This window comes from Catharus ustulatus, chromosome 3 (genome assembly GCF_009819885.2).
Source record: "Catharus ustulatus isolate bCatUst1 chromosome 3, bCatUst1.pri.v2, whole genome shotgun sequence".
Lineage (NCBI taxonomy): Eukaryota > Metazoa > Chordata > Aves > Passeriformes > Turdidae > Catharus > Catharus ustulatus.
This window is the reverse complement of record NC_046223.1, coordinates 44,204,919-44,224,022: the sequence shown is the minus strand read 5'-3', so window position 1 is coordinate 44,224,022 and position 19,104 is coordinate 44,204,919. Positions and strand designations below refer to the sequence as shown.

The following is a 19,104-nucleotide window of genomic DNA, read 5'->3' as shown; positions in this document are numbered from 1 at the left end:
ATACCCAAAGCCTGTCTAGAAGACATCTGCTTGAAAGAGGCATTTTGAAAGATCAAACCACAAAGTAAAGGTCATGCGGTGCTACAGAATGAGGCCTTCTGATGTACAGTGTTAACCTCAGGGGGTACCGAGATCCTCCACATACGTATCAGCTGACCCACAAAGCTGTACCAATATCCCACTCTATGACGTGTCCCATCAGCTCTGTGGAAAGCAAGCAGGGTGACATCAAAACCCAAGTGAGTGAGACCACCAGGTTCTGTCTCCAAGTTGGGTCTGGCTCAAGCAGTGTAGGGGAAGCTGCTGCCCTCTTCTCACACAAGTCAGAGTGAACTTCCCAGAAAGGGACCAAACAATTTTTATTTTTCTTTTTAAACTAAATGCTTTTAATAGAAAACAAAATACAAAATAACTCTTTCCAGAAAGCAGAAATATTTAATCTCTCAGAATGACAAACTAGAACGTGCTTTTTCTGCAGATCCTTGTAAATGCTGATGATTTATCTCACAAAGTGTTCATGAAACTGGTATTGCAACATTTGAGAAAAATCCAACACTGGCAGAGCTGCCTCTGTGTACACACAATAATTTAGTAATACTATTTTTTCCCATGTCACTTTGTGTGTTTCTCCTCATCACCCTCTCCCTAGACTGCTAACTTCCATTTATGGAAATCTTTCTGTGAGGTGCAGTGGTGGGTTGCCATGCCCTGTTTGCATTAAGAGTCCAAACTTGGCCCTTTCCGTTCTATGGTGCCCTCCCTCCAGACAAGGCAAGTTGTTCATTATCATTAAAGCCACCACTCTGTCCCCACTGTCCTCTCATCCTCAAAACACAGTGCAACCAGAGTCAGAAAACTTCCTAATTAATGGAACATAAATACACATAATCACAGCTAGTACCAGGAACCAAACCCAAACAACAATGCAGAGATGGGCCCCAACTGAGGTCAGATTTCCTTGCCCTTACTGAAAAAAGAACAAGGGTATTTTCTACTTATTTAGCCCAAAATATTCCAGAAGTTCTACAGGGAGCTGAAATATTTAGGACCACTATCACTGTAGAAAATACATAATGTTCTTTTAATAGAAGAGTCTTAAGAATGCTGGTCCTCTGCAATACCAGGAAAGCTAAAGCAAAACAAAACAAAAACCACTGGGCCAGTAGTTCTCCACATACTCAAGCCGAATTAACAGTAGGTAAGATGTGCCCATCAATCAATGAAAGATATTTAAGTGCAGGTCACCAGCTTATCTGGTTGGCAGTTTCACTTGTCGGGGCCAGGCTTTCAGTTTCCCCAAGTTACTGGATTTACTCCCCTTTTTCCCATTCCTACAAGTAGAAAATTAGAATGCATATGTATTTTCATCAATCCTCCTTTTTTTTCCTTATTCTGTTCAACAGCACAGGCATTTTTGTGACATCTTAAAGCATTTGCATCACTCTGAACATGCCTTTCAAGGGGGCAGAGGAAGAGAAGTGTTTCACAGTCAGTAATCTCAGCTTGCAATGGACTCTGGCATTCAAGACACCCACCCACTTCCCTAAGACAAAAAGCAAAATTAATGTTCCTGATTTTCTTGTGCAATTCCAGTCACTAGAAGAAGATTACAGGCCATAAACTGTACGCTCAGTACATTATTCATCTGTCCGGTATATACACCAACCAGTTCACTGGAAGACCCATCCGCAGGGGCGTTGCAGTAAGTGTTCCGAATGTCCCAGACCCGAACTGAATTGTCCATCGACGCCGAAGCAATCAAACTACTGTCAGGGCTGAAAGTAAGGCTGGTTATGTTGTCTGTGTGCCCCCTCAGTTCTTTGTAAAGAGTTCCTGATGCTAAGTCCCACAGCTTCAGCCGCTGGTCTTCGCCTGCCGATGCCAGGTACTTACCGTTGGGGGAAAACGCGAGTGCCAGCACAGGGCCCCGGTGCCCGGTGAAAAGCCGCACCGAGTTGCCCTGCTGAGTGCTCCACAGGCGCACAGTTTTGTCCGTGGAGCCCGTCGCTAAGTAGTTGGAATTTGGGTGGAACTTGATGCAGTCCACGTCCGCCAAGTGGCCCGCGTATATTCGCAGCGGGTACGTCCGATCAAACGACCAGAGCCTTGCAGTGCGATCGTGGGAGCCGCTGGCAAAGTACAGGCTGCAGGGGCTAATATCCAAATCCCAGACAGGATAGGCATGTCCTTGGTACAACACAGTGTTTGTAAAACTTCCGAGGTCCCAGTATCTGATGGACATGTCCTCAGAACAAGACAAGAGTCCTGAACTGTCTGAAAGGAACCTTGTGCTATACACAGGTCCACAGTGTCCTCTCAGGATCTTCATTTCTGTGCCTGCATTGTCATCCTCTTCCTCCTGGAAGAAGATGAAGAAGAAAAAGAAACAAGGAAAGAAAGCATGTTTATCCATTCAACAAATATAAAAACCTCCACGAGGAAACCAGGATAGTGTTAATACAGAAGGGGTTAGATTATTTACTTGAGATGTGGCACAATTTGTGCAACTCTGAGACACAAACATTGCTGGTGCATTTGCTCTAAGTGAATTCTGAAAGAGATAGTGAGATAAGACTTTCTATAAAGGCATTATTTTTAATTTTGGTAGCCTTATGCTCATTCCAGACAGCATCTTAACCTGAGACTGCAGGCACAGAGGGGAAAAAACTATGTAATGACATTTTCCCTTTTGCTAAAAACATATGCATAGTCTCTATCCACTCTACTAAAAACATGTGGCTAAGATGTTGAAAACAGATCTTGGCATCTACTCTTTCTGTGTTGTCATTGTTGGAGGTGGATCTCACAGTAGAGGGAAACAATCACAGATGTCTTAAACAAAAGGCAGGAGATGGAAAGACAAAGCATATTTGACAAGCTGTCTGCTTAACATTTTTCCTCAACCCTGCATGTGAACAGAAACCCAGTGAGGCTCTAACATCTATTTCTCTCTGCAAAATAAATCAGGATGTTTCACATCCTCACCCTCCAAGAAGAGCCTTCAAAAATAGCAAATATATGCAGCTTATTTAGGTCAATGTATCTATTTTGGCGTAGGAGAAGATGAACAATCACAAAAATGCTGCCCCTGGAATCTCCCAATGGAAGGTAAGAGTCTCTAAAAGCCTGCTCAGGTAGCAACTCTTGACACTCTAAGGCTACAGACTACACAGGAATGTCCTTGCCTGACAGGTTGGGGTCTCACTGATGGTGCAAGATAACCCTTGCTTAGGGTGCACCTGTGTAGTAGTTTGAGACCACCCTTCGTAGGGCTGTCAGGCAGACACTTTCCCTCAGTACTGAATCAGTAACACCCATTCACAGACAATCTCTGCACATCAAATTCAACACAACATCTTTGTTTGCGAGCGGGCCCCTTTAATATTTATCATCTTGAACTGGCCCATTTCCTGCAGAAGGAGCACTTCCTGCCCCGAGAGGAAACCCAATTCCCCAGGGCTGCTGGACTGTTGACAACCATCAGAAGTCAGAGCAGCAGAAGTTGTGTGTGTTGTAAGCAGCTCTCTATCTCCCACCCCTCTGACCTCAGGACCCACAGACAGTTTGGCTTCAGATTTAGTGATAACCCTCAAGTGCTTCTCCTCCAGTGGTTTCAAATTTCATGCTGAAGGTGAGCAAACTCTGACTTGGCTATCTCCTTGCCTTTCTCCATCTCAACAGCATGTTATGTAGTAGGCAGCAAGCCATATTTAGCAATGCTGCTTCTCTTCATGTCAGTGCCCATGGGAGCTTTATGATGCGGCTGGAAGCCAACTTCATCTCTGCTATGGAGGTGAGGCAGGGAGAAACTGCAGGCTCTGGCATGTAAAGCCCCATTCTTATTCAAATTGCTTTCCTGCCTCAGATAGAGCATGGCTCACTGGAATCCACAGCATCTCTAGGCTGTGTTACCACATAAAAGGCAAATGGCTGATACCTGCCGCATTTTATACTATTTAATTATGACCATAAGATTCCTCACAAGTTACTAGTGGAAGCCCATTCAAGCTGTCTGTATTGTACTACAGTTTCTGCAAATTTTGCAAGTCCAAGTACTTAATTTTGTGGATTCAAATACAAGGCTACATGGACTGTCTGCAAGCACCTCCTCTTCCCTCCTTGAATTACAGTACCAGGAGATTTGACAACACCTTTTGCAGCGTTGAAACCCACACTCCTATGTGGTCACAGGTAGCAAATCTTATCTTTCTGTTTGACACTCACTTAGCACAACTCCACACTCCTGTCATAGCTCACTGAAAACAGTACATCTATAACACTTTTGAGTCACCACATTTTTCAGTTGCCTCCCCATCCAAGTTAGTCTGCTGACCAGATTAGCAAGGCAGCTGCAAGTCCAGCCACCAAGCCTCAAAAAGCAACAACGATAGTCTCAAAGAAAAACAAAACCAGGTTTTTCTGGGTGTCATCACCTCTCTCATCCTGCAGCGCTCTTAAGATGTCAAAAGGGAAGATCTCTTATCTGCCTATAGCAGAGATCCCTAGCAGGGAACAATGAGGAAGGATGCCTGTCTTTGCAGGACATTTTTTACTGCTCCTTCCAGAATTCCCTCCCATCTGCCATCAAACACGGTGTCAGCATCATCCCCACTCACTACCATTTGAAGGACAACGGCCACTTAAAAACAGTACCTTAGAAGCAGAGCTAAATGGGGTCAAGTCTTAGTCTTCACAGGATTTAAAGGCTGACACTATTGTGGCTTGGAACAGAGCATTATTTTCCGATGTTAATTTATGGAGTACCAGCAATGAGCATGATAAAATTGCAAAGAGACAGACAATGCATGCACTTGTACAGCTACAAAACTCCATTTTTATACTGGACTCAAAGTAAGAGAGACTATAAAGGGGCATTTGTGAGATAGTACTATAAAGAAAACAGAATTACTGTATCCCAAAATAATAAGCCTCTCTTATTTGCAAGAAGCAAGACTACACTAGTGAAGTACATTGCAGCACCACACTGAGCAAAATTTAGTAAAACTGCACCTAGAAGATGATTTTGACCTTAATGACACACAGGCTTCACATGCACTAGGAAAAAATTCTTGTTCTAACACATTTGCTAAGTCTCAATCTCATTTATATACATATACATACCCCTTCACAAGAAGAATAAACCCAACAGAGTAGCTTTAGTGCCACCCTGAACAACATACACTGAAACTAGCATGACTTCAGGCCTTTATGACTTCATAAAAGGATCTGTTTCTTTGCAGAAAATAAAAAACCAGGCTGAAGACTACTTATTTAATGCATTACTATTTAAAAGCATTATCCAAAGCTAATTATGCAATACAGAAACCAACCAAACCAAATTTTAACATCCTCACAAGTTATTCTACAGAACTCACAGAAATAAGTCAAAGCACATTAAGAACTTTTGTTTTTTGCCAAAGTTTTTATCAGTTTTATCCCTGTGAATTGCTACTGATCAGGCTGCAGTGACAATCTGAAATACAGCCCTGCTCACACTGATCTGCAGTCCAGTCAAGGTAGTGAGGTTTGGTCTCGGTATCTTTGGCTTCCTCCCCCATGGCAGCAAAGCAAGTGCTGGCCTGTTCCCACCTGCAACGCTGTGGGTGCCCGTGTAATTTCACTTAGGGCTCCCAGATAACTTAATTTATTTCCTTGTAGTCAAGGGACTTCCATTTGCATTTGGTAACCAAATTTGTGTTCAGGCTGGCATTGGTATCCTCCCTCAACTCTGAACTCCTGCTCAGGTCACTATTTGTTTTGTCAGTGGTGGAAATTATTTGGAGCAACGATGACTTTGATTTGTGATGTTTTTTGACCAGTTTTTGGCTTTAGACCTGTGCACAAAAACTACAGGGTACACAAAACATCAAATAGCCACCAAAAGCCATTTGCATTCAGGATTCTACTGCCATCTCCTAATGCATGTACAATACACAAGTCTATGACTACATGCCAAAGAAAGCTAATACACACACTCCTGATAACCTGGCAATTGCTCACTTTTCCATAGTCCACAGCCAAAGAAGGTGACCTGCTGATTTACCAGTCAAATTCTCATCTGCTGCAGGTTGCTGACATTTGGTTTCCATGATGGGCAATACACAGTCACATGCCCTACGAACACTTGCAGATTATAATGAAAACAAGTCCATAGCTCCATTTTGGGCTAGTCTGACTCACTTACCTGCTCACTCTGCAAAAAGGGTTAACCTGGGAAGCAGTGAGCATGCTGCTGTGCTGTCTCACCTTGATACTGCCTCTTTGCCCAAGCTGTTTAACAAAGCAATCCCTGATCACAGATCCCTGAATACACCAAGCTCCTGGCACACTTCCAAAATAAATAGAACCTTGCCACTAAGTATTTTTCAGAAGAAAAAAACAGTGGAAAAAAGGGTGTCACTCCTGCTAAACACTCAACACAAGAACAAGTAAGTTTTTTTTTTTTTAAGGAGAAGAGTGAATAAATAACAGAAGAGACAAAATTGTGATCTCCAACCAGATACAAGTCACTACTTCGGCAGTTGTTTGGAGAGAGGAGGAAGGGTGTGACTAGAAAGAAAAAAAAAAAAAGGTCAAGTAGAAGATGCCATCTAGCATTGCATGTGGGAAGCGAAAGTACATACATCCCTGCCCTTGTCTTCAGCACTCTGGAGTAGGAAGCCTCTGAAGTTTCTACTCTTCAGGCTCCTTAACAGAGACAATTTTTCCATAACTCTTGACCTCTGGTAAATAAAGGTGATACCTGAAACAGTTTTGCACATACACATCTGATCAGACTTCTTCAGCTCTTTCCTTACTTTGTCTATATTTTCCTCTTCGTGTATCTCCACCCTTCTCTCCACCCTTCTGCCTGGGTGTTCTGAGCTACTTTCCTTCTACTTTTCATTTGGCACTGTGTTTTCATTGCCTGTATTGCCTTGTATTATCTTCCATCCCAAAGAAGGCTCCAAGCTCCTCAGGGAAGGGAGCCTGCTCTAGTCACCTGACCTTTCTGGATTGCCTGCCTACTGTCATCTGTTCAAGGACAGCTGGAGGAAGGGGACCAACACCTAAGACTAACAAACTCTGACCTAAGCACAGACTGACTGCGCCTCAGTTTAGCGTTTACAAACACTGCAGGGAAGAACAAGGATGACAGTAGGTTATAAAATGTGTGCATCAAGGCAGACAGGTTGTGCAATAGCCTCAGAGTTCCCTAAGACATTTCCAGACACTCAACAATCATGTTCAAAACAGGTCAGCAGAAAGGGAAGAAGGGGGAAAAAAAAGGGTATCCAGACCTCCTCATCCAGGATGTCACAAGCCAAACGGATGCGGGACACATCAACAAGGTGGGGCTCAGATTTCAACTTCCTGGAGCGCAGGCTCCACAGCTTCACACACGAATTATCGAACCCAGCAGCGAGTAGCTTGCTATTTGGTGAAATCTCTGCAGTGTTCAGCAACTGCTCTGTGTTATAGAAGGCATAGAAACAGATGGTGGTTAAGGAAGGGGGCCCATCCTTGACACGTTTAATGCTGTCCTGCAGTAAATCCAGCGCTGCCTCATTCTGCAGAATGGAAGCTGGCACGTCGCTGGGTTCCAGGCCGTTGCTCTCGTTGCGTGAGGAGCTCCCACCAGCATAGAGCTGGTAGTCAGTCCTCTTGGCAGGCTGCACATCCAGGTGAATGTGCAAGGTCAGGACTTTGCACAGGGCGTTGTTGTTGTCACTTTGGAGGTAGCGAAGAAGGTAGTTGTAGCTGTCCTCTTGAAGGCGGATGACGTATTTGTTGTCCAGAAAAGCCCGGAGCTTCAAGTTGGACAGGATATCTTGAATAGTCATGGTAGTCTGCAACTGTTCAATGATATCCTTCTGGCTGGCATTCTGCAAGAACATGCCATGGAAGCGGCTGTAAAAACTGTCCACTGTGCTTTTTAGGCCATTCTGGACCATGTTCAGATGGAGGTAGACGAAGAGGGGATATAGAAGAGGCATCACTTCATGGCTGTGCTGAGAATCTGAATCTATATAAAAAAACAACAACAAACTTTGAATGACTGCTCAATCCACTTCCTACTGGGAATAAAATAGAGCAAGGATGACTATTGAAAAAGCCTTGACAGTGACACTGGAGAGCAAGCAAAAAGAGGCATTTGTTGGCACATCTACGCACACCTCTTCTGTCACCCAAAGGAGGTACAACAGAGATTGCCGCATCAGTGTCAGAAAAAAATGCAGAGATTTCAAAACCCTTCTCAGGTGTGGGACAGCTAATAATACACCACCTCATAGAATACATGAAAGTATGTCCTTTGTACCCTTTTACTGTGATAAATGAACTTTAAAATGTATTAATTATATTTAAAAGAATATTTTAAGTGTTTAAGCCAAAATTATTTACCTAGCTTGCCTGGCCTGAGCTTTGGTTGCTTTTTTTCCCCTCAGTTTCAGTAAAACGTGAGTCTGGTGCTTTGGAACTCATTTGTCTTTAGGGGAAGGGAAGCTACAGTTTCCAAAATGTACTGCACGATGCTGTGCTCTTGTTTTATTTCTGTGCCTGCTCAATTACATGCTTTTTTCTCTCTGCCAAGGCAAATCCCAGCAGTAATTCCTAGTACACAGTGTAACAAACCCCGATTAGGCTGTGCTGTACCTTGCAGAGGCTGATCTGTGCAACAGCTCCACCCCTCCTTCCCCAGCTTCTCTGGGGCTCTTTGCCAGCTGCAAGGAGCTGTGAGGAGTGGAGCCCTGCCAACACCATAGCAACAAACAGGGCCACAATGAGTTACTACCACAGGCCCAAATGGTCCAAATTACTGGAAAACAAATAGGCACTGCTGATCCTCAAACATTTGCTGATCCTCAAAATGAAAAAGCATTGCTGTTTTTCAACATGCTCTTCCCTCCTGCCACTCACCAATGCACATTCTCTTTCTCCCCTTCCATTAGGTTATTTTTCCTTTGTGCTGAGCACTCTTCCAGACCTTCTCTCACTTTTTCCTCATACTGTGCCTCTCTCTCATTTCTACAGGAGTAGCTACAGCATGTGTGGTGTGCAGTGTATACATACGTATTTGCATACTTGAGCATCACTCTCCTTCCTGAACCGCTGAAACTGGGCCAAAGCCAGTGAAAACAGTGGTCTGCATGTAACAAAAGCTTAAGCAGTCAGTAGGTCTTTTTTTTCCTCCAGGTGCACTAGTCCAAATACGAAACAAGAGGAAGGACCTCACTTTGCAGTAGGGGAAAAAGGGAAGAGATGGGAAGTCGGCAGAAAGAGGAACAAAGAAAATGTTCCCTAGGAACCTATGGAGAAGGTATAGGAGTTGGGTCTGTCTAGCCTGAAGAATAAGGGGATACTCAACTGCTTGCCTTCATTACCCAGTGGGACACTGTACAGGAAAAGGAGCCAGCCTCTTCTCAGAGGTGCTCTGTGGAAGGACAATAGGCAAGCTACTGCAAGGGAAATACTCACTCAATTACAGCAGAGCCCCAGAGATGCACAGCAATCTCCAGAGTGTTTGATTTTCTAAACCTGACTGGAAAGGGCTCTGAGCAACCTGATCAAACACCCATCCTGCCCCACTTTGAGCAGGTGGTTGAACTAGGGACTAGTTAGTTAAGTTAATCCATGTCACTAATCTCCTGCCTACTCCTCAGTGAGGCAGGCATCACAGAAATGGAAGTGGCCTGCTGTGCCTTGCAGCTGGTTAGCAAGCTACTCCCTTGAACAAACAGAGGTAGTTCATGTGTATAAGATACCAAACTAGAGCAAGAGGGGTAAAAAACATGAAAGCAGTCAAACTGAACACCAAAACCTCACACTTCATCAAGCATTAAGCAAGCACTTCACCAAGTACTGAATAGAGCTATCATACTTCTAAAAATCCATTAAACCATAAGGATTTAATTCAAATAGTAAAGTGCAAAGGTATTGAACTGCTGTAGGTGGCAAGGCTTCAAGAATTCAATTATTTTCTGCCTTTGCCTTCCTGCCCCCTTTCCTTCTAAAACTATCAGAAATAACAATCCCGATGTTATGCACACTGGGATCAAATCCCTACACTAGACAAATGTTGCTTGTGACAACTTCACTTTACTTGGTACTGCTCTTTTAACATTCTATCTGCTTTCTTCTTCCCATGTTGGGGACTTACAGAAGAAACAAGGACATTCCCAGGAGTACCTTTCTAAAAAAATTATCAAATAATTATAAAAAGAAAAAAAATAATTATGAAGTAAGAATTTTTTTACTTCACTGTATTGCTCCAGTCTCAAAGCCAGTACAGATAAATTTACGGGAACAGATTCTCCCTTAAAAATCCAGACCATCATAAAAACAAGTCAATTATGGATAAAATTAAAAACCTTAAGAGACAACAGAGAACTAGAGTAATTTCTCAGTTATCTGCCTTTCACATCAAACACTAATTTTCCTTCCTGTCCTGTGTAAATATGGTATTCTCTACAAGACAAAGGCCGAATGTTTGAATAAGAAAGGGTAAAGAGCCAGCCATCTACAAAACTCAAAGCTATTCAGCACACAGAAACCAACCAAAAAAAGAAAAATTAAATATTTCTATTTTTACTGAAATATCAAAACATTGTTAGAGACATGATTTTGAATTCTATTATATCATCCTTTACTCATTGAAATGACAAAAGAAGTCAGCTACTTTCTTCTTCCTTGCTTCCTGATTTACCTGTCAGAAAATTACGTAATCGTCCAAACTGTACTTCATATTGCTGTGGCTCTGCCAGGCAGGGAGCTGCAGACACGACGTTGGCACAACCAGACTCAGATTGGACTGTGAAATAAAAAAAGCAAAACTGACATGAGGATTCAAGGATTTTTACATGTGTGTCTGAAAACAAGGTTTCTCAAAATCCAAGGCATGCATCCACTCAGATAACATTTCATCTTCAAATCATCCAGATATGACATAGTCCAAAGCATCTAAACATGGCATTAATCGCCTAGACAGATCATGAGTGAGAAAATACACTGAAATCCAAAACCCACCCTAGAAGTCTTAGCAACTTACCTCCTCCACCCAGAACACATTTTCAAGTTCTCAAACACAACCTTAAATTCCCAAGAAATTCAGAGTAACAACCATCACAGATTCCTTAGAAGTTTTACAACTCTGGTTTTACAACTTTACAGTCAGAAAAGATAAAGCAACATACAATTTTCTCCAAAATATAGTTTATTTTTCAGTGAGTCTCCCCCAACCATAATGAACAGGTCTAAAGAGACACTACTTCAGATTCTCAAATTTCTTGTCCCAGTCATTACAATTTACAACAAATTATAATCATTACCATTTATTAAGTCTCACAGAGGTGGCGGAGAAAACACTGAATCTCTAAGCAAACACTTAGTAATTTTTAACCAAAATGTGCCCTCCTCCCTGAGGATTTTAGGTTAAGGGGTAGCTGGCAACTACCACAAACCCAGTTGTTACGGTCTCATCAGACTGTGTTAAACTGTTTATCAGAACCAGATTCTGGAAAAAGTGGTTCTGAACTGTTTACAAAGGGCATTGGTTTCTCCTTCTCTGGCACCAAACCTTTGCTGTTCTGCTAACAGCCTGGAATCTGCAGGAGACCTTGTGCAAGTTTACAGACACGCATCAAGAAACCCCAAGCACATGCAAATACCAGCGTTTAGAAAGTCAAGTTCTGCTGCTCTAAATAGAGCACAAGAGGGCAAGGAGTTTCACTATTTTCCTTTCAATTTATTTTTTTTTCAAATCATAACTCTCGTCCCCTCCAAACCCCCTGATTTTATTACTTTCACTTCAATCTATTTCAGTCTCCCTTGCCCTGCCTGCATCACTTTCCATCCTCCGCCTTTCTGCTCCTGATTGGCTGGGGGGCTTTTTGTTCCAGCATTTGGCTCGTGCACAGAGGCACAAGTCTGACAGCCCTGGAAGTCTATAAACAACATTATCAAATGTTCACACACTAAAGAGAGATAGGCCAGCCTCCAGCTCATCTCAATGCCTCTAATTAGAAAGAGATCGGCACACGGTATACACAGGCAGCCTGTCACTGTTCTTCCCCCATTCCTTGCTCTCTGGTAAAACACAGGTTTACCTTCCTTCAGCTTATGCAAATACAGGAGGTATGTCTGCAAAGGAGCTGAATTCAGCTTTTGAAACGGAGATAGGCTGAGCTCATCATCCTCTCTTGGAGGGAAAAAAAAAAATCAAACAAAACCAAAACCAGATTCCAGCACCAACATGATATCATCTATTAAATCAGTTTAGATATAAACAAATATAACTTGCTGAAAGGCACAGCTACGCTGAGCTTTCTACAGCCTGGCTGCATCAGAAACTCAAAGATGGTAAGAATTCCCGGCTCACATACTGGAACTACTCAACAGCCAAAGTAAAAAACTCTGCTATTTGGATGTAAAATTGAATACAATCAATATCCAGCACGAGAAAGCAAACTGCATGTATGCACACGTAGTAAGGCAAGAATACTTAGTGACAGTTTCCAATGTCACCCATACAACTCTTTGTAAAAGCAAAGAAATACAGAAATATGAAGGCCTGTCTATTATGCTATTACAGGATTACATCTAACAGTCAACTCTTCACAGAGATCTGGTGGTCTCATTCCTGCAGGAATAGGAATGGCCTGCCACCTTGTTCATGCTCTGATGTACATTATTTCAGCCAGTCATACGTGCTAACAGTGCTATGGGCAGTATTATAGGAACCTGTTCCTTGGTCACTCACTCTGTCATCAGACATTGCTCTTGTTTCCTAGAGAAATATGGGATAATTACAAGGAAGCTCTCTGCTGTATTTTACTGCAGATATAATCAGACAGAATCCTAGATAATATCATCTGGGAAAGGTTGGATCAGATTATCTTCTGAAGTCCCCTCCAAGTCTCCCATTCACACAGGCTAGTTAATTAAAAAGTCAAACGAAAGAACTGAACATAAAAAACAAGGTGAGCTTTGCTAAGGAAAAAGTAAAAACAGCTTCAGAAAATCACATTTGATCACTTTCCCAAAAATACAGCACTGCAGGCTTTACAATCTGCTCAGTTTTTACTCAGTTTGGAAAACTAAGATGACTGCAGCAGAAAGTATTTTCAGCATCTGTTGTCAGATTAAGTAACAAGCTTGGGTTTGCTTTTTTAGCAGTCATTGATGGAACTGCAGCATGCACACTGACAGTACACTGCAAGCATGTTTGACAAGAAGTAGTAAGCAGCTGAACATGAGAGCAGCCCATTTTCAGTTCTAATGAAAACTAATGACTAAATTCTCAATGACCATCCACAAAACCTGTGCACTGGCAAGAGAATACAGACTAACATGAAATTTAGTAATAACATTTGGTAGAAGATCAGTAAAAAAGACAAAACCCAAACACACACTCATTCACACTCTTTATTGAAATATTTTTTTTTTCTGCATGAGGCCATGTGCTCATGCAAGGGCTTGTAATCCAGCTCATCTCCACTACTTCAGACACTTCTGTGTCCTCCTCGTACAGCTGGTATCACTTTCTGAGCATGTTTTGACATTGACCTTTCTACCCACTTCTCACATAAAATCTCCCACTGAAAAACAATTCAGTTTAAGCAGTTAACTTTGGTTTCATTCTTTCCCCATCTTCCCCAGCACTTTTTCAGGGACTGCAATAAACTTCTGATAGCTAGTTCAGTTTCCTCCAGGCCACTGAGGGAGTCCTCCTGGATATTCACCTACAGGTCACTCATCTTTGGATGGCTAACTATGCTAAAATACTCTAAAAGTGGAAAATCTGTTCCTGCATCCAGTCTTATTTAGCCACAAACAGTTATATAGCTACTAATATTTTGTCAAATCAAGTCATATTACAAGTAACTTCATTACTCCCCTTTGTCTGAGATACATCATAATCTAAGCAGTTTCATTGACAGAAAAAAATTCCTCCTTGCTTTTCTACCCAAAATGTCAGCCCAGTATTTTCTATTACTTTTACAAGTAAATTGAATGTCTATAATGTCCACATAGCTTTTATCCTTCCAATACTTGTGCTTAATATGTGCTCAAGCAGCAGCAGAATTTGTTGAAACAAAAATAGTAATTATAATGAAAACTGTCACAGACACAATTTGGAAAGCAAGTAGCATGGAAGGATTCAAAAGTCCTTAAGAAAGAGAGGAAAGTTTATCTCCCTGTGTACCTTGTCTCATCCACCGAACATTTTGGGCTTTTTCCCCAAATGACAGAGCAGACTTCTCATAACTACAAAGCTGACTATCCCAGAAAAAGACACAGCCTTATCACTTTAATTTCACATGATATAACTCTGCTGGAGTACAAAGGTACAACAGAATTTCCTGCTTTTACTTCCTTTCTCATCTAGGTTCTTCTCCCCTCCATTCCAAAGCACCAGTACCCACCAGACTTTACGTTATTTGGAATAAAACATGCATTTTCCATTACCCTCACATGGTAGCTCAGCCTGATGCTTCATTGACTATGAATATCACCTTCCACCCACATTTTCATTCTTCAGAAGTTCATCATTCACATAAACTTAACAGTGAGAAATTTCTTAATTTCAAAAGGAGAAATGTCCATATGTGCAGCCAAATTCATACAGTTGCCAGCACATGCTCACACCTGTGCCAAGTAGTCATGGAAAATACGATAGGATTACCTGTGAGATTAGCTGCCATCTCTTCAGCAGTCTGACACAGCCTCAGCCCTTGTTTTAGGGGACCTTCTGAGTCCACATACTGACGGCGCTTGAGGTAGCAGGACACTGCCATCTGAATCTGTTCTGTGCGTACGCGTTTCATGACCTCAAAAGAAAAGAGAGAGGTGATGAGACTTACAGGCTAAGCTGAGATCAACTTAGATTGTAGCTGCATTAATACTGGTAGAAAACAAACATCTCTCTATTTTTTGTATTGCTGAAGTATGAAACAGAACCTTCAGGGATTTGCCTCTCAGTACTATGGCCTAACTAGACATTTTGTAGACCCCTGAAGATATTTTGCTGCCTAATTAGCCTAATTTCAGAGAGGAATCAAAAATAGTTTTGAAGATTCTGAACTAAAACTGCAGTGGTGAACTGAAGCATTTTTGTTTAAAACAACTCATAAAAAGGGAATGTCTCTCCTCCCTGAGTTTTGACAGTAGCAATTTGAATAATCTTCAGTCATCTTCTGGTTCCTCTGCTTGACCAAACAACAACAAAAAAAACCTCCAGAAGATTCAGTGGAATGAGAAATTAACACACAAAGATGGAAATTTTGGAAAGATAATGCTTTATATAGCAAATCTATTTGGGGAGTCTGAGAAGCAATAGCTTATTGGCTGAACTTAAAAGGCTAGAGTCAGACTCCTGGCACTTCACCCAGATAGGTCCCCAGGAAAAAAAAGAGGGAAATTAAAAGCTGTCTTTGTCACCTGTCTTGACCTATCCAGGCTTCCCTCCTACAAAACTTTGAAACAAAACTAATCCTTTGAAGGTTTTTTTTATATACATTTAGGAAGCCATCCTCACAAACCCCACATGGAAGTACCTCAAAATCAAAATGAGCCCAATGCTATCTTTTAGCCTCTGGCTTGCAATAAAGGACTCTCAGTAAGATGAATGCATTTGGGTTGTCGCTGACTGCACCAATCCTTCACAACACCCACCAATTTTTTACAAAAGTTTAGATAACCTAACAGTCTTTAAATAAAGCAGAATTAAGCCACAGTGGTTTTTTTTTCCTATTACAAGAGCAGGTAAAGCCTGCCTGGAGATAGTTCAACACCTTACAGCTCCACTACTAATGACATGTTTCCTGAGTGCTAGTGCTTCCTGGTTTGAGCAGCTAAATCTGATGAAGCACAACTTCTCTGAGAGAGACAAGGATGCCCTTCCTGCCTTTGCAAGAACCATCATTTCTACCAAAAGGACAGCTTTAAAAATATTATTACAAATTAGTTTTTTCCAATACCCATGCACACTTTAGTGTTTATTCCACTTGTTAGAACAATAGCCCTTTTTGTGAAGTTCAGCACAAGTGGATGAGGATGCAAGGTTTCAGCAACAATTCACTTCCAACAGATTCATGGAATTGCAAACCCACATGCTTGGGTGAAAACCTTAAAAATACTCCCATTTGTTCCCACAGGTTAAATAACTGTTGAGGGTAGGGAAGGAGCATCAACAGATGGGAGTTTTCAAAGCACTTCCAGATAGACTCACTAAACCAAAAAATTTTCAACACCTTTTTTCACTCCAAAAGCAAACCTCTTTTTCATCTTCCCTGCAATTAAATAAGCTATGGCTGAGACACTGTCTCAAGTGTCACACTTCTGCTGCAGTAAACTGTAGGAAAGACAGAACTCTTATCAAGACAAGAGTGGACACAAGGATGGACCAGCAAGTTAGCACCCTCCAAAAAAACACCTTTAACTAAGCTACAATATATTTGTTACGATTCTGCATTTCAGACAGCAGCACGGACTCATGTGCAAGTGATTTGCCCAGGTCCACACTCAGGCATTTATGCCATCTACACAGTTTCTTGCTCTCCTACGTAGGCCCCCCTGCAGCCACAGAGGGAATGCTAGCAGCAGTATCTCAAGGAGATTTTTTTCCTTACTCCCAGGTGACACAACAGGAACTATCGTAAGGACATGCATCTTCACCAAGAAACACCCACTGGCATCAGACCCACTGTCACCCATACTCTTATTTCAGGTCTTTGCTTCTTCCTTCACTTTGCCTTTATTTATCAAAATTAGAGTGTATCATAAAATAAACAGGGCCTCCCAAAATGCCTTCAGCCTGGTTCAAGCTACGCCAATTCATAACAGGTCAATGATGCAGAATTTAAAGGCATAAAAGGACAAGCCTGCCATTTTTAACTTTCTATTAACTCTTAATCTTAAGACTCTAGCTCTCACAACTGAAGATAATCTGCAAAATATGCATCAAACTGAAAGGATATGAAGTACCCTGTCCACGAAATGCATAAAGCTCGAAACAATTGTTCAGAAGTCCCAACTGTCTCATTCTCCTTGAACAGACAAAAAGAATAATAAACACTAATGCTGTTAACTAATTTTACTGATAAGCAGAACACATAAGGAAGGAGAGAGAGAGGGAGAGAGAGGGAGAGAGAGGGAGAGAGAGGGAGAGAGAGGGAGAGAGAGGGAGAGAGAGGGAGAGAGAGGGAGAGAGAGGGAGAGAGAGGGAGAGAGAGAGAGGAAAGATCACATTGTGAGAATGCAGAGCTACAATGCAGCATCTTCTGCAGTGTTCCAAACTGGAGCACTGTAAAAAGGTTAAGGTAATTTTTTTGTGAGGAATCAAAACCACTGAAAAAAAAAAAATCAGAGCACAGGCTAATAACACAAAACACATCACAAATTCCTCCTTCCTGGAAAAGCTGGAAATTAGTTGTGAACTAAGCACTGGGCCAAGGAAATTAATTTCCCGCCTATGCTACGTTTCAGGTACAGGTTTAGGCAGATTCCACAGCCTTGAAATAATCCCAATACAGACATACTAGAAAGAGCTTAAAAAGTAGCACTGGATACACTGCTTTTAAAGACTCAGTATTCCTGTCCTGACACTGGGACAGCAGTCTCTTTCTTCCAACAGACTGAGGAAAGACCTGTGAGCATCAGATAGCTAAGTTAAACAACACCTAACCCCCAAACCGATAAAAGCATAAAACAAAAGCATCTTTTGAATATTCTCTAATAAGAACTCTGTCTCAGGCCTCAATTGTGAGCAGCAAAAAATCTTTTATCCTTTATCACCACAGGTGAAATCTGAGGCCTACCAACAGTAATAGGCCTCAATTTTTAATTTCATGAAATTAAGATAATCTGAAATTTACAAAATTTCAGAATAAATGAGATAAGGACAAACTGATATTAATATAACCATAAACTCAGAGCCAGGGGATGTGGCACATGCAGCAGCTGAAATTCACAGGCAAGTAAACATGACAAGTTGACTTGGAGAGAATGGTGGCGCAAAATAGGAAAGCAGAAATTACGGAGAAGGCTTTTGCCTGAGCAACGGCATTCGTGTGAAGAGGCAGAGAGGGAACAGCTGTGATTTTAAAAGAGCATGAATCCATTTGCATTTGGACCGAGATCTGGCTCACCATCCACGAATGACGCTTTGCCAATTCCACATTGTTTCCCCCCTACCCCCCCGCGGCCCCAAGGCGGTGCCAAGCAGCGCTTCACCGATGTCCTCTGCGGGACCCGCTTTCCTCCAGCCCACTTCACACCACCTCGGCTGCAGCTCCGCCACCCGTGGGCCCTTCCCGGGCCGAGCGGAGCCGCGGGACCAGGCACCGCTCGCTTTTGGGCCCTGCCGGGGGACACCAGGGCCGGGAGCCCTGCGGGGCCCCACACCCGTCCTGGGGCTGCTCCGCGGGCCGAAGAGCGCTCGCTGAAGGGACGCCAAAGTTAAAGCCTTCTCCTGTCAATATTCAAAAAAAAAAAAAAAAAAAAAAAAAAGAAAAAAAAAGGAGGAAAAAAAGGAGGAAAAAAAGAAAAGGGAAGAGAGATGGCGCGATAAGAAGACGCTCATTAAACCCACGCACTTTCCAAGGGAAAGAAGGATATCTATCACGAGCAGAGGCCCCCCCCGCGACCTCTGGGCGCAGGGCACGCGCCCGGCCCCGTCCGCAGCCGGGGCTGCCCCAGGGCCGCGCCCGTGCCCGAGGTGCCCGCGCCGGCCTCCCGGGAGCCGCCGGCCAGGCCAGGCCTGCGGGCCTTCGCCACGAGGCGGCCCGCGGGACGCCCGGGCCCCGCTCCCGCCACCGGCCTCGCCCCCCGCGCCCCCCGTTCGGGCCCCGGGCCGCGGCCCCGGGCCGGTCCTCACTCACTGAGCATCGCAGGCGGCGGGAGGCGGCGGGAGGCAGGCGGGGGCCGGCGCGGCCGGGGGGCGCTGTCACTGCGCCCAGCGGGGCCGGGCGCTGCCGGCGGGCGCGCCGCCGCTGCCGCCTCCCCTGCGGGCCGGGACCGGTGCCGGTGGCGCGGCCGGTGCTGCCCGGGGCCCGGCGGGCGGCGGCGGCCGCTCCATGGCCCGGCTGACACACGCCGGGGCGGGCGGGAGCGGGGCCGGGGCCGCGC

The 19,104-nt window shown here is 43.4% G+C and overlaps 1 protein-coding gene across 4 annotated transcripts; it reads right to left on the bottom strand.

Annotated features, from left to right (window-relative positions):
- Nucleotides 1–415: 415 nt before the first annotated feature.
- TAF5L (TATA-box binding protein associated factor 5 like) lies at nucleotides 416–18,902 on the bottom strand. Of its 4 annotated transcripts, none has more exons than XM_033055148.2 (5): nucleotides 18,858–18,902; nucleotides 14,663–14,807; nucleotides 10,685–10,789; nucleotides 7,281–8,005; nucleotides 416–2,359 (listed from the first exon to the last, which is right to left on the bottom strand). In XM_033055148.2, exons 2-5 carry the CDS (start codon nucleotides 14,802–14,804, stop codon nucleotides 1,562–1,564), a joined length of 1,770 nt encoding a protein of 589 aa, XP_032911039.1. In that variant the 5' UTR covers nucleotides 14,805–14,807; nucleotides 18,858–18,902; the 3' UTR covers nucleotides 416–1,561. The 4 variants fall into 4 exon arrangements, with proteins under 4 accessions (XP_032911039.1, XP_032911036.1, XP_032911037.1 ...); XM_033055145.1 differs by lacking the exon at nucleotides 18,858–18,902 and adding an exon at nucleotides 18,258–18,448; XM_033055146.2 differs by lacking the exon at nucleotides 18,858–18,902 and adding an exon at nucleotides 18,126–18,350.
- Between the last annotated feature and the right edge of the window lie 202 nt (nucleotides 18,903–19,104).

Excerpts from the sequence above, each read along its gene's own strand:
- TAF5L (XM_033055146.2), bottom strand. Across the intron at positions 10,790-14,662 it reads GATGGCAGCTAATCTCACAG|TCCAATCTGAGTCTGGTTGT; the intron begins GTAATCCTATCG and ends TTTATTTCACAG. Across the intron at positions 2,360-7,280 it reads GTGACATCCTGGATGAGGAG|GAGGAAGAGGATGACAATGC; the intron begins GTCTGGATACCC and ends ATCTTCTTCCAG.